At 33.3% G+C, this 15149-nt stretch overlaps 1 protein-coding gene across 1 annotated transcript in view; it reads right to left on the bottom strand.

Annotated features, from left to right (window-relative positions):
- LOC142344349 (uncharacterized) overlaps positions 1-15149 on the bottom strand; it is a 101269-nt gene that overhangs the window by 14554 nt on the left and 71566 nt on the right. Inside the window, exons 22-23 of the mRNA XM_075395937.1 lie at positions 7679-8081; positions 4732-4893 (exon numbers count right to left, since the gene is read on the bottom strand). Coding sequence (XP_075252052.1) covers positions 4732-4893; positions 7679-8081 — 565 coding nt within the window. The remainder of the gene's footprint in view (positions 1-4731; positions 4894-7678; positions 8082-15149) is intronic.

Consider the following 15149-nt stretch of genomic DNA (forward strand, 5'->3'; position numbering starts at 1 on the left):
TTCGTATGAAAAATGAGGTAACTGTTTGTTGCTAAAAAATCCCCTTGTAGTTATTAATTTTTGATCAATTTTTCTACCTAAAAAGAGCTTCAGTTATTAATCTTCTTAATTATTATTAATTTCTCTATACAAGAAGTAATGTAGATATCAATTTCTGAAAAGTGTTTTCGTATGAAATTTGAGGTCTTTATTATTTTCTAAAGAAAATTTCTAAATGATAGGTGATGTAGTTCTGAGCTTTAAAAAAATAATTTTGTATCAAAAGTGATGCAGCTAGATTTTCTTAACAATCCCTCCATATCAAATGTGAGGTAAATGATATTTTTTGAAGTCCCCCTAAATGAAGAGTGATGTAGATATTATTTCTGAAGACACGTTCCTTATGAAAAGTAGGGTAATAATTTTTTTTCTGAGAAATTGCTCAAAGCGAAAAGTGAAGAAAATAATCTTTCTGAAAAAATCCTCTTCAAAAAAAGTGATGTAATTATTAACTTCTGAGTAATCATTTTGCATGAAAAGTGATGTAATTATTAATTTTTGATCAAAAGTTTCTCCGTATGAAAAAAAAGAGGTAATTATATATTTCAAACAACTCCTTTTTGTGAAAATTAATGTATTTGATAATTTCTGAAAACCCTTTTTGTATGAAAAATGGGGTTATTATTGATTTTTAAACAATCCCTCTGTATGAAAAGGAACGTAATTTTTAATTTGTGAGCAATCTATCAGTATGAAAATTGAAATTTTTATTAATTTTTAAAAAACCTCTATTTGGAAAATGACGTGATTTTCAATTTTTGAATAATCATTCTGAAAGAAGTCTGATGTATTTTTTTTATTTCTGAAAAATCTGAAAATTGAGGATTGAGTGGTCAAAATGAGAAGTTGAGTATCACTTATGCCGACTACGACTTGATATTATTTTGGTATGATACACGCTCCATGGCTCTTGTCAGATATGAAAAACTGATACATTAGATAACTTCAAGTTACATATTACGACACTGAGGAGTTTGTCGGAATCCACGATAAGTGTGGTAATATAATCTAAGGCGTATGTTGTATACTATTAAGTTTTAAACCAATTTTTCATGCTCAAAAGCGAGCCTCAAATTAGACACAATTACGGATTATAAACGGATACTTTAAATGTGACTTATAGATACATTCAGTGCGGATTATAATTACGCTGAGTGCAAAAAACACACTTAAAATTAGCAAGGAGGTTCGCGCGCAAAATGGATACATAGCATATGTCTCAATTCCGCGGTTAAAATATGGACATTTTGTGAACACGGGTAGCGCAATTCCCTTCAATTTTTTGCCCAATTTTGCTTCAGTGTCTATTTTTTGCAATAATTCGCAATTTCAATATATTATTATAAGAAAAACAAACAAAAGATACACGGATTGGGTAGATTGCCCGGGACGGTTTGGGTACACCACTGAGGCGTTATGTTGTTTTGTGTTTAAGATTTGCACCCACCACAACTATGAAGGCCGTCAGACCTAGAGACTGAATTCCAGAGTGCTTGTACATTTTTTAGCAGTGCAATAGTTTTGCATATCATATATATTAGTTGTGAAAGACCGTGAATGACATTTACTGGCTCAACATGGATGTCTTTTTTTCGTCTAACCTTGTCCAACGTATTCGACAAAACCATTTTTTGGTAGGTATGTACGCATTTTAGGTTAACTGTATGATAAGTTCTTTGAAGTAAGAAACAATGGAACACTGACATTATTCAAGAACTGTTTTGCAATTATAGTGAAGTCTTTATGTAGCTCCGTATCCTCCAGGTCAATTTAATTCTGTGGAAGATTTCTCTATGGTCAATTTATTTCTCTGTTGTCTTTTTTATTGAAAAATATATATTTTCTTCAATATAGAAGTCACTTGGGGCCAAATCATTAGGGTGGTTGCCCGTACTGAGCCTCCAGAGACCATCAGGCCTGATTCAGAAAAAAATCAGACAAGGTCCCAGGCCTGATTCAGAGTCTGATCATGTCAAATACAAGGCTGCTAAGAGAACACTCCAGAGTCGATCTCTGAGGTTTCCATTGACAGAGAAAAATCAAGACTTGGGGGTCTCTGCCCAGAGAAATCCCAAGTCTTGGGTCTCTCTGCCAAGAGAAGGTCCAAGTCTTGGGTCACTCTGTGCAGAGTACAACCAAGACTTGGTGACCTCTTGGCAGGCAAGACACAAGACTTGGGATTTCTCTTGGCAGAAAGGATCCAAGACTTGATTTTTTCTGGACAGAGGGTTAGAATGGTGCATTTTCTAGGTTCATGGGCACTTTTAACATAAGTTTGAGTACCCTTATGTACAAATAAAGCACCAAATATGATTATGAATGCTATTTAAACTATGTTCGTGGCTCTTGGTAAGGTATGGTCACTTTTTCAAGGCCAAAGAGGTCCTTAAAAATACAAATTCAATACTCACTGTTGAAGAGAAATGAAGAGCTATAGCTAAAAAAAACCAATACAATACCGAAAATTACATATATATATATATATATAAAACAACAAGCTAAAGCAAAAAAAAAATGAGTTGGATTTTATGGATATAGGGGAACTTCGATTTGTAGTAACGCTCGATATGAACAACTCTTTGACTAGCTTGAAGAAAAATATGTTCTAAAAATACATTTTGCAAAACAACGAAAAAACCGTTTGAAAAAAACCGTTTTTGTATATCAGTGAACGTGAAGAGAAGAAATTGATTCTAAGACTTGGCAGAGAAACCCAAGACTTGGATTTTTTCTGCCCAGAGAGGCCCCAAGTCTTGAGGTGAAGTTCACGAATTTCACCTGCAAATGGTTTTTTTGACAGAAAACGTATAATTGGGCACCAAATTTATAAAAAAAAGTTGCCCTCATTAAATAAAAACTCCGGATTCTTATGATGTCAACCTTAACTCTGCTCAGAGAAACCCAAGACTTGGGGTCTGCGCTGCCCAGAAAAACCCAAGTCTTGGCCTCTCTCTGCCCAGAGATGTCTCAAGTCTTGGCTCCGCTACCCAAGTCTTGGCATCTCTCTGCCAAGACTTGGCCTCTGGAAAATCTCTGAATCAGGCCTGATGGGCTCTGGGGGTTCGGTACGGGTGCTCCAATATAAACTTTTTTATTATTTGCTTTGTACTCACTCTGTGGAATTGAAAAAAGACAATTAAATTATTAAGAACTGAGGAAAAGAAGCTGGAACGTACTAAAAGCTTACTCACTTTTCCAAAATCGGTATGACTTTGTTGTACGCTGTTTGGCCAGAGTTTTATAATCTTAATGACGAATAGTTCAATTCATTCCCAAATTTATTAAGCGTACGACTATTTGTATAAAAAAATTCAAAAAAAACAAACTGGAAAATTGAGATTGAAAGAAATTATTTCAGATCTTCTTCTTACTTTTTCCCTTTGTCTCACACTTCAAAAAACCTGTTTAATCTATTAGAGTAAGCTGGGGACAAACTTCTTATTAATACGTGGGTAGTTTTTTTTAAAAAAAATCTTTATCATTTCTCTAAGATATGCGTCAGATATTAAGACCATACAATCTGGAGAAACAAAACAGTACCCTTTTTTATTTTAATCTTGTCGTATCATATGATTTATTTTATTTACAAAGGATTGTGGGGGGGGGGGGGATTTCTCCTGGCTCACATTGGATGCTATTCAATTTTCACGATTCTTTGGCTACCCTTGTAAACAGTTTCTATAATATAGGGATGTGCGGTTTTTTCAGATTACGTAAATAAGAAATTAGGCAATCTGATGAGAAAAGAAACAAAATTAGAGAGAAACATTATAAATTAAAATTTTTACAAATGATTAAAGTGCAAACGAGCATATCTCTTGCGTTATAATTTTGTTGAAGGCAACTAGAAAAAGACAATCAGTGTACTTCAGGTACGAAAGAAATAAAACAGCAAGAACTTAGCAAGAATTTCAATGCAAGTTGTAATAGACAGAGCCTACTGTTGAATTACCGATGTTGTTATCTGGCACAACAAGGTTGTACTCAATGTGGTCAGATTCGTCCGATATTAATGAACACTCATCAATCCAGTCCTTACATTATTAAACCAGTAATGTCGTAACTTGTTCTGTAACAGCTTGCTGTTTGAAAAAACAGATAGTATTAATTCAGAATTTTAAAATTTCAACTCAAACTTTAAGTTATTGGACCAAATTTTGTCAATTTTGTAAAAGAAAGTCAAGGATATTGAATAAAATATTGAATATTGAATAAAAAAAATTTGAATAAGACAATATTGAATAAAAAATTTCAGATAAAAAATGAAAGATGAAAACTCGGTGTTAGTTATAGAAGCTGAAAAGACCAATAAATTGTCATATTCAAAATAACAAAAAAGGATAAACCACGCGATAACAACATCTTTTTGGAAATCAAGCAGACAAACGACAAATTTAAAAAACTTTCAAAATGATAGAACTAAAAATTCATGTGCTAGCGGCTAAAGTCCTGAAAAACAGCCAGGCCTGATAAAAAGTTTTTAAAAAACTTACTAATAAGAATTTTCTGAAAACGTTCGAAGTTAATTTTACGGGTTCAAAATTAAGAACAAGGAAAATTTCGAGAGCCATTCTGGAAGATCTAGCTCAGTTTTACTTGGGAGCTTTAGGTTGAAAATAACTAGTACCAAATTTTGAATGATTGAGAAACGCAAATTCCAAACTTTCGAAAGAAAAGAAAGAAAACTTTTACCTGCTGAATCTGTAATGCTGCAACTGAAACCGTTCATGTCTTCTTGATTTATTTCACATTGAGTTGTGACGTCATTTCCAGATGTGTAGTTGACTGTCATTGCTGCAGAGGCATAAAAGCCGACACCAGACCATAATACTACATAGCTGTCGGAGTGAATTTCTAAATAAAAAAGAAAGCTGCCCAGTGACCCAATGCTCCCCGGGCTTTACATGTGTATCCAGTTTTTGATAACGAAGCCAGAAGAGTCAGACAAAGAAAAAAGATTGAGCAAAAAATTGCACGATTAACTCCACAAATCTAATGTAACTGCTGCAAACTTGTTTTGAGAGCATTTAAAAGTATTGAGAGCATGCAAAAGTTTTGAGAGCATTTTAAACAAAACTGACAAAATAACTTAAGATCTTTCCGGCTGTCGTCGGTATCTTTAGTTTGGAACGTAGAAAACCTTCGGTATGTTTAGTTACAAACATTTAATCATCAAAAATGCCATTGTCGTTTGTCAAGATAATGACAAACGGCACTGTAATAAGTGAGGTGAAATATCCACTATTTTTAATTCTAAAACGCATGTCTTTTAGTAACTTGTTTCTTGGCGACTTGTTTCTTTTTCACAACAAGCTTTTTACCTCTGTCGTCGGTCTTTGAGTCTGCTTTTCTTACACAACACTATCAGTTATCTACTTGACTTTAGATTTAATTAGGACTGAAATCGTCTTGGTTTTTTTGGGATAAAAATACCGTTATCGGTGAAATATTTCTGTTCATTACGTACGTCATTCACTGAGTTCAGTTATGAATTTCGTTTGCAGTTGACAAAATTAAGTGAAGTCAATTTAGCTTCGAATAATAAATGCGGCGAATTTAAAAATGAGTTTTCATTGCAGTGAAAAAATTGATTGTAGTGAATTTCACGATGAACTTTTATACAAGAAGCGGAGAAATAATTTGCACACCGCATAAACAAAATCAACAAAGTCTCTGCAGTGCGTTTATTTTTAGCAAGTTTTAATATCGACAGTTTTACCAACATGTTCTCGATATTTCGTTTAGTTTAAGTTTATATCAATACAAACAACCTCCGATAGGGTTTTATCTAGTGATTGAGAAATATGTTTGCAATTTTTTTCTTGTAGCGACCAATTACTTTCAAGTTATCCAACAATAGAAGTAAGATTAAGAGCAACTTTCAAAAGATTACACCGAGAGAAAAGCTCTTTCATACTTCTACGAATAAAAAGTAGTTCTGTCACAGCAAACTGACTGCCCTGAGCAAAACTAGTCTTCTAAATATATATTCTTTTCAAATGAGAGAAACTTGAATTCTTAAATTTAGTTTTCAAGTTCGAAGTTAAGTCCTATGCAGCATATTACCAAAATCTTAATGGCTTTAGATCTAAGGTAAGTTCTCTAATTCAAAAAGAAATTGTTGACGAGAGAACAAAACTTGAAACCGTGGAAGCTATTACATCAACAGAACAAATTAAAACTCAAATTTTTAAATAACAAGATTCCATCATTAAAACGGGAAAAAAATCGGCGAAAAAAAATGTCGAAATCTAAACAACAGGTTCTAAGAAAAAATGAATTGCAGTACGTGCTTGTGTGCGTTCACGCATGCCTTAGATTTATCCCTGGTTTTATCCTTTCAAGTTTAGATAGTGAAAATAAAATAGTTTTGAAACAATTATCAAATGAGATTTCATTAAGTGGCCAATATTCGACAAAAATAAACTTTAAAAATTTTTTTTTTGGAAGCGATCGACCAAAACGTGCACCCACTTTCTATATATTCGTATACAAGTTTTACTGGATAAGGTGAACAGACAAAACAGTCCCAGACAAAACAGTCCCGGACAAAACAGTCCCAAATAGCAAAATATACCCAGACAAAACAGTCCCAGACAAAATAGTCCCAAGAAACCAGACAAAACAGTCCCAGACAAAATAGTCCCAAGGCCATTATTATAGCTCTCACACGTATGATTTAACAAGCGGATAATTTAATCCCATGTTCGGTTGTGATAGTTTCATATCAAGTCCCACGGGCCGCTGAGGCATGGCCATGGCCATTAAGTATGTTAAAACATACGGGTAATAGCGACTGCTAATTTGTTGTCGGATTATTGAACGAACATTTCAAAGTACATTGGGTATAATGGCATTAGGTACATTTTATTTGGGACTATTTTGTCTGGGACTGTTTTGTCTGGTTTCTTGGGACTATTTTGTCTGGGACTGTTTTGTCTGGGAATATTTTGCAATTTGGGACTGTTTTGTCTGGGACTGTTTTGTCTGGGACTGTTTTGTCCGGACACGCTGGATAAACGTAACTACATTCCACCGCTTTGAGCATTAAATTAGCATGAAAGTTTATTGCCATTTTTCGGTAATTAATTGAAGCGGTTTTTGAAAACTTAATTGTTTTTGTGAACAGTGCTATATGTAATTGTAAGACCGCTTGTTGTCTTCTTAATCCATTAATAAAATCGAGAAGTAAATTTTAAAAATTAATCGCCAATTAGTCTTTCATTTCGTTAATTAGATAGTGTAACTGTGGAAAGGGAGACGTGGAAATGAATTATTGCAGCGTAGAAAAATAGTAGAAAATAGATATTGCAGCGTAGAAAACTTATTGCGTAGAAAAGAATCACAAAAGATTGTGGCAAGTTTTCAAGCTAGCCCCAAAAACACGCTTTGTGAAAAGTGAGAGCAAATAAATCCTATTTTGATGGAAATTTGAATTATATTAGCCCAGTGTAACTCGTTTCCACACACGCCCAATACTCTTATTGGGCGTGTGTGGAACGGGTCGTGAAAAAGCCCTTCAAAATCGAGTATGTGTACTCGATTTTTCGGACATTGGTCACGCATTGTGTTAATAAGACTTCCCCAGTACTTTTATAGACTTAGCATTGGTTCCGGGTACTCATTTAGGAATCTTTACCTGTTGAGAGAACTGAGGGAACTTGCGGGTACAGTAAACCAGACAACTCAGCACTATCAGCATGTTTCAAGTGGCTGTAGGACACTGCCATTACCGTAAATGCTCGACCTGGTGTGAAGTTAATCTTCTTATAGAACACATTCTCAGTGTCGTATATGTCATAAGACTGCAAAGCGGATGCGGGCAAATGAGACGGCTGAAGATTGATTTGAATTCTGTCGGCTATGACGCCCTCGACGGTCCATGTCAGTTCTATGAAGTCCTCGCCCGGGTCAATTGAGTTCAATTGGAAGTTTATCAAAGGTTGTGGATCAGCAACTTCTTCCAGCACTAGAGACTCGCTAAACTGACCACAACTGTAAGCCCGGACTGTTAGAAAATATTTTTCCCCAGGTGTGATCGTCTGTTGATGATATCGTGTTAATTTCTCATATTCTGCGTTCGGGTTTTATAAATTGGTTAGTTATAAGACATGCTATAATACATAAACACATCGGATTATGCCTATTGTAATCCCTCTCTAAAAATTTGCACAACAAAAAACAAAAGAGGATACATTTATGACCGGTGTTTCCAGGATATTTTTTGTTGCAAAGAGTTATCTCTTCGGTGCCGTTTTCTTGCAAAACTATTTTTGATACCACTCCAGAGAAGTTTCAATTTTTCCAAGATTTTTGAAGATTCTCTCATTCACTATAGAATAAAATCCTAAGCGTTTTAAATCTAGTCGGAATTTCCAAAGCATTGAATTAGGAAGATTCATAGTCTTGCAAAATTCGGGAAAATTTCCCGCCCCAGATAAACTAAGATGAAAAATGGTTTTTATAAACATCTGTAGTGAAAATAACGCCGTTAAATTGTGCTGTTACTAAGCAACTTCCACACGCAGAATCTTGAAGTGTTTAGAATTGTTTCAATTTAATTAAATACAATTGAAACAAAGATGTCACTGATCAGAGAAAAACAAAAGCTTGAAATTTGGGTTTGGGTAATAATCTCGAATAAGAACTGTCATATGAGACAATAAGACTGTAATTGCAGATGCTTATATTTCTTAGAGTACTTAACTACAAAAATCTATCAACACTAATACAGAAATTTTTGTTCATGGATTTTCTGACTTTCAGCTAAAAATTATCTTTGAAACTAATTTTAAATTATTCCTATTTTAAGACAAAGCCAATACACTATAGCTTCTATGGTGAGGTGAAAGTTTTATTTCTTTTTTCTTTGAAAAAATCAGCATATACCCAATTGGTCCCAAAATCCAGAACCATTTTTTAGTTTGCCAGTTGATTTTGAAATTTGGTTTATAATAGAAAATGCCTTCACTCATTCGATGAGGTTATTTCAAGCCTTGACAATTCAAGCTGAAATTCACTGAAGATTAAGGCTATACGATATCTTTTTTTGAAAGAGAGGGTTGTTAAGAAAACAAAAACAGCAAAAGAGAACAATGATTTGTACTTATTCTTCCCTTCTTTGTCAAGAGATTGTCTTTACATTTTTTATGTTTTTTTCAGCACTTGCTACTATTTGTTTTTCAATGTTTACCATCACACTAAAAATAATTGAAATAAGTTTACCTGAAAACGACCTTAACTTATCTGAAATTTGCCTTTAAATTACCGTAAAAATTAACCTGACACTAGTTTAAATTTTACCTGAAAAACACTCTGATTGTTAAGGTAAAATTGAAAATTGATATGAAATTCCCCTTAATAGTTAACGGTTACGGTTTTTTTTAAGTTAAAATTAACGTAAAGGTAAGGTTGATAAACATAATGTTGATGAAAATTGAAAACATTACTTTCTTCTAATGTTTACTCACCTATGTTAAGTCAATTAATAGTTTAGCACGGATGTAGGCAACGCTTTTATTTGAAATTAAAGAAAGCACAGGCAAATCAATTTCAAATAATTTGACAGAAATTTTTAAGAAATAACAATTGTACAAGACATATTTGAAAACAACAAGTCTACAATTTTGAAAAAATTAAACCTCTTTTTTGTCAAAGGGGTGTCTTGGAATTGCTTTTTGCTAATTGTATAATAGAACACATTTATGAGTAAATATTTAACCGATAAGAGTCTTTGATTCACTATACCCTCACTTATATAATTTTGACTTTGCAACCTTTAGCAAGCATAAGATTTCTCTTTCCTCCAGACAAACTTGATTTTAGCCTGCGTCCGCGTTTTGTTTGGCAATTTTAGTAAATATTTGCAATCATATGCTGCATAATGTTAACAAATGCTGAGGAAATTTAGGGTAATTTTATCTTACCAACGTTAAGGTAAATTTTGACTTCAACTCAAATTAAGGTAAAGTTAAGGTAACGTTACCATAACTTTACATTAGCAACAGTTTACCTTAACTCCGTTAAGGTAAATGTAGCTTAACTTCAGTTAGTTTGATGTGTCTTGCACCTCATAAAATTTTCACTGAACTGTCGTAATGACGTCTTATCAAAACAGATCAGGTTTATACGAGGCTTTTCAAGATTCATTTCAATGGGCGTCTGTCAAATAGAAAATAGAATTAATCTGAATAGAAAAATAATTCGCATTATTGCACACTGAGAGGTACGGAATTGGAATGCGGTGTTCAAAAAAATGTTTTGAAAGTCTGCAATACTTGCAAAAAAATGGTAATTTTGCAATAATAAAAACTCGTACATTTCTTTTTTTAAAAATAAGTAAATTAATAATATAACCGAAAGGTTAAAGTTAACATGGCTTCAGAATAAAAAGGAATCAAAAGCTTACATTAATCTTCTGTCTAATAATTGATGTTATCCATTAAGCTATTCGTTCCACTATATATAAAAATAAGACACCAATGATCCTAACTGTCTATCTATTGTAATATTTTCACGCTGACGTTGCAAAAACTCTGTTAAAATTCTTTTGAAAAGAGTTTTGTTCTCCCTCGGTCTTACGTAAAAGGGTACCTTATTCCATTATTGTATGCTCCTTAAAATCAAAGATCTTTTACTCTGCTTTGTATAATTTTGCGTTCTTATTATCAGCTGTTTTGTCCGTTTGTTGTATTTTAATTGTAGGCGGTTTGGTTTGCACATTTTTAAATGTTTCTGATACTATCCTCTAATTCAAGTCTGTGTGGAAGTTCAATACTTCGAAAACTAAACTTTGAAAAATTTAATTTAGCTGGTAGGATTTGCGATTTGAGAAGGATATCACGTCAATGATCGAATTTACGACGCACATAACACACTTTTATGCCCCAATTATTTTGCCGATATATATGCTGTATGTTTTTTTTGCTGACAATGTTTGTAAAGAAACTCCACTGAGGAAAAAATGAGATGGGACTAAAGGTTTGAAAACTTGCAGCCTTACTTCCAAAGGTATATGGTTTCTCACCTGATATAGTGATTGAATTTAAAAAAAAACATTTAGATGCGCTACAAAAGTCATTTTTGAGATAAGGTGTATTCCTAGAAAACGACAACTCTCAGCAGATTTTAATAAATTTCCGTTAAAAGTATCTTTCGGTTCTAATTCGTCCCTGGTAGAAAAAAAAGTAGTTCTGTTTTATCAGCATTCAAAGTGAGTTGATTTTCCTTCAAGTAACTGTCCGTCCTATAAAAAATATTTTCATTTTTTGTTGCAATTGTTTCTCCTGGATCATATCGACATAAAATACTAGTATCGTTTGCAAATTGAACAAGCTCAAAGTCAACTTTGATTTTTTCTGAAAACTCATTAACGTATAAAAGAAAAATTAGGGGTCCTAATACCGTGCTTCTATGATTAACGAAAATGTGTTCTCAGACATCGGTTTCTAATATGACCCATTGTGATCTTTCTTCGAGAAAAGATATAAATAAATTAACTGCAGGCTGAGAGAAGTTGAAGCACTCTGCTTTTTTAAGAAATATTTTGTGCCAAAATAAATTGAATGCATTTGCAAGGTCTAAGAAAATTGCTACAGTGTTTCTCCCATTCTCATGGTTTTCTATTACTGTCTCAGTGAAAAACAATTCTGCATCTGTTGACGATTTTTTGTTTCGGAATCCAAATTGCTCTTTATTCAAAAGATTTTTTTTGTTAATGTGATCAATCATTTGGAAAAGGAGAAGCTTCTCAAAAAACTTAGCAAAAAGTGATGTAACCGAAATTGGTCGATAATTGCACACTTGTGTTGTTGATACTTTTTTGTGAATTGTTGTGACAAGTGCTTGTTTTAGAATAGTTGGAAAAACTCTGTTTTCAATACAATCAATAAAAATAAATTGCAGATGTTTACCAACTGAGTATTTCGCCGCCTTTAAAGCGCACGCATGGTCAAATGCTGGACCCGGTGATTTACTGTTTTCCAAACTGTCAATGGTTTTGTAGATTTCTTTCAAGTGAATACTCTAAAATTGAATTTTTCAGAACCATGGTCCAACTTATAGATACTGAGAGGAACAAAATCGCCAGAATATTTGCTCATTTCCGCAAAGATCTATAAAATGCATTGCAGATTGCTTTTTTGTAAACGGTCATGGCTCCGCCTTTTTCAATTTCAGACACAATGATACCTTGTTTCTGGATTCCAAAATTTTTAATGATGGAATTCCATTCTGCTTCGATCTTTCGTATTGCTTAAAAAATCAAAAGAATGTTTGTGATGTGCATCTCGTAGCTTTTGGTTCACTAGGTTACGGCAATTTTTGATCTCGTCGAAAGCATCGTACTATTGAGAAAATTTGTATTGATTGTACAAATGATGTTTCTCTGCTATAAATTTCTTCAGTTGCCTGGATATCCATGATGTATCCCTTTTTTGTTTTGTTTTATTGAAGAATCACAGATGCCTAGATTCTGCCGTATAGGTGCAGGCAGAAAAGTTGAAAAATTTCATTAATTTTTATAAACATTTCATCACAATATTCCTTTTGATGCATAGGTCGCCAGTCCGCAACAGCCAAATCCCTGTTGAATATCTCCCCCGAGAAAAATTTCATGTTGCTTCAAAAAAATATCTATCTTCGTTCCTCCCTATCATTTCTAATTTACTCTGATAAAATATGATGTTCTGGTCAACCTCAATGGGCGGTAAACAAACTTTCCATTCTACAATTTGATTTTTTTCTCATGAAGCAGTGATCGATAAGCAATTGATTACTTTCGCTCATGCAAGTGGGATTGTCTATATTTGTTGGAATAAATGTCAGACCAGATGTAAAGTTATCAAGTAACTCTTTCTCTTTTTTGAATTGGTCAATATTTGTAGTCACCAATTAGAAGAAGATTGTCTGTTACAAAATCTGCATTAGAAACTTCAGCTCTCAACTAGTTCAACAAAAAATTGGAAAAATTTTTACTCGGATTGTATGAAAAATTCACCGAACATTTGTCTTGCAGAGTTTCCCTGATATCAAGCCAAATGGATTCAAAAAAATTTGCATTAGTTACCTCAAAATCTTCTTTACGTTTAACATTGAAGTGTTTGGGGACCCAAACTGCAACACCCCCATCCCGCTGGACTCCCGTTTGATTTTTTGATCGAGTTTTTTGTAAGAAAAGATGTTCATTTCTAATATTGAAATTAAAGTCCTGCTGCTCGGAAATCCATGTTTCGCGTACTATACTTTTAGTTTGCGAATCCAGTTGTTCAAACAAATTCAAATTTGAAAGGTCTTCATACTTATTTTGTATGCTACGTGCAATTATGAGAAAATAATTCAAAACTTTTGGGACGGATCTAGCACTTTATCAAAAGCCGACAACTTCGATGTATTAAAGGGTCCAGGATTTTTTTCAACATCTCTACAATGGAGTAATGTTTTTCTCAAAAAACCAATTGCAAAGAAAACGAAGGGCTTTGGGGCGCAAATATTTTTTCACTCCAGAAGAGCATCAATAAGTCCACAACATTGTATAACGAATGTTTTGCTGGAGTTAAACTGCTCCTAATGAGTATGGAGTAATTTTTGTGCAAATTTGTCAGAAAAAAAGTACTACTAATATTGAAAAGAAAATTCTCATGTCTTTTACATTATTCAACTCAAGTAATATTACAAAAATTTGGAATTTTTTGAGGTTGGATTACATTCTGTGCTCCAGATAGGTTGTACAAGACATTATAGTGCCGAATATTATTCACAAGGTTTTATGTTCCAATGTTGTTTGCGTGAACTTTGTCATAAGAAAAATCATTATCTGTAAGATTATTATCAAGACATTCATTTGTTGACCACGGATACACACCATCCAGTTCCAGACATAACATTTCCACTTACTCATTTAACTTTGTAAATGCCTCATTATTACTATTTTGATCACAACAACCATCCTTGACAGGTCAAATTTTGAAGGCAGCTACTTGGTGTGGTTTCAACTTTTTAATGCACCTATCAACTGTATCTTTAATTTGAAATGCAGCATCTTGCCCAGATAAAACTTTATCAATTGAATTATCTCCAGCGTGTAGTACTAAAGTTTCCGTCTTAGCCCCAGGAGAATATGTTTCAACAACATTTCCAATATTTTTAATATTTGCTAAAGAATATGAATGTATTTCCGTTTGCTGCGAGATGTCTTGTTGATTGATTGTGCGGTATGTGCTATCTGATATCAAAGCTGCTTTGCAAAGCGCATAATCACTTTTGGATAATATTTTTTATCTGGCGTTTCAATATTTTTTAGTAAACGCGAATTATCCTGCTTTTGTAGCAAACTATCAAGGACTTTGGATGTCTGTTCCTTGAAATATTCAATATCTTTCTTCAGATGATATTGTCTCATTTATTGTCTCTTTCTGGAAAGTAACTGTCTGTTTCTGCAATTCGTAGTGTGCCAAATTGCTTTCTAGAGATTTTATGATTCTATTCTTCTCAATTATTTTTTCACTGGTTTCTAGAAGTATCGCAATTAGTTCCTCTTTGTTACTTTTTTCTAGGACTTTTTTGAAAACATGATGATTTTGTATTGCTTTTAGTTGAATCATAAACAAAATTACAGCATCATTTTTTTTAAAAATAAGTTGGGGGGAAATTGTTCCTGAAATAGAATTAAAGATTATGTGATGTATATGGTTTGGTCTCAACCAATGACGAGATGGAATACAGCCCAATTTATGCGTATAGAATACCCAAATTCAGATAAAATTGACGTTCAAAAAAAGAAACTTGCGATTAAGTTATCGAAAAAAAAAAACAAAACTGTCAAAAATGTAAATTTTTGTTTGAAACATAACAGTTGAGCCTGTGTTTGGGACGTACTTACAGAAATTTTGCTAGCAAGAGCGAGCGCTCTTTCAATTCCATGTGGGTATATGACTTATCTATATGGAAACAAATACAAATGTAGATAAATAAAATCGCGCTCGACAGAAAATTAACTTAATTAATTTACCCAAATGAAGAAAGGCGTCAACAGGCAAAACCTTTTTTAGTTACAAAAACAGTATTTTTTTGTAATTGATGGGTTCAAATATCATTTTTGGCATTTGCCGGAT

Source organism: Convolutriloba macropyga, chromosome 8 (genome assembly GCF_964194025.1).
Source record: "Convolutriloba macropyga chromosome 8, txConMacr16.3, whole genome shotgun sequence".
Taxonomy (NCBI): domain Eukaryota; kingdom Metazoa; phylum Xenacoelomorpha; order Acoela; family Convolutidae; genus Convolutriloba; species Convolutriloba macropyga.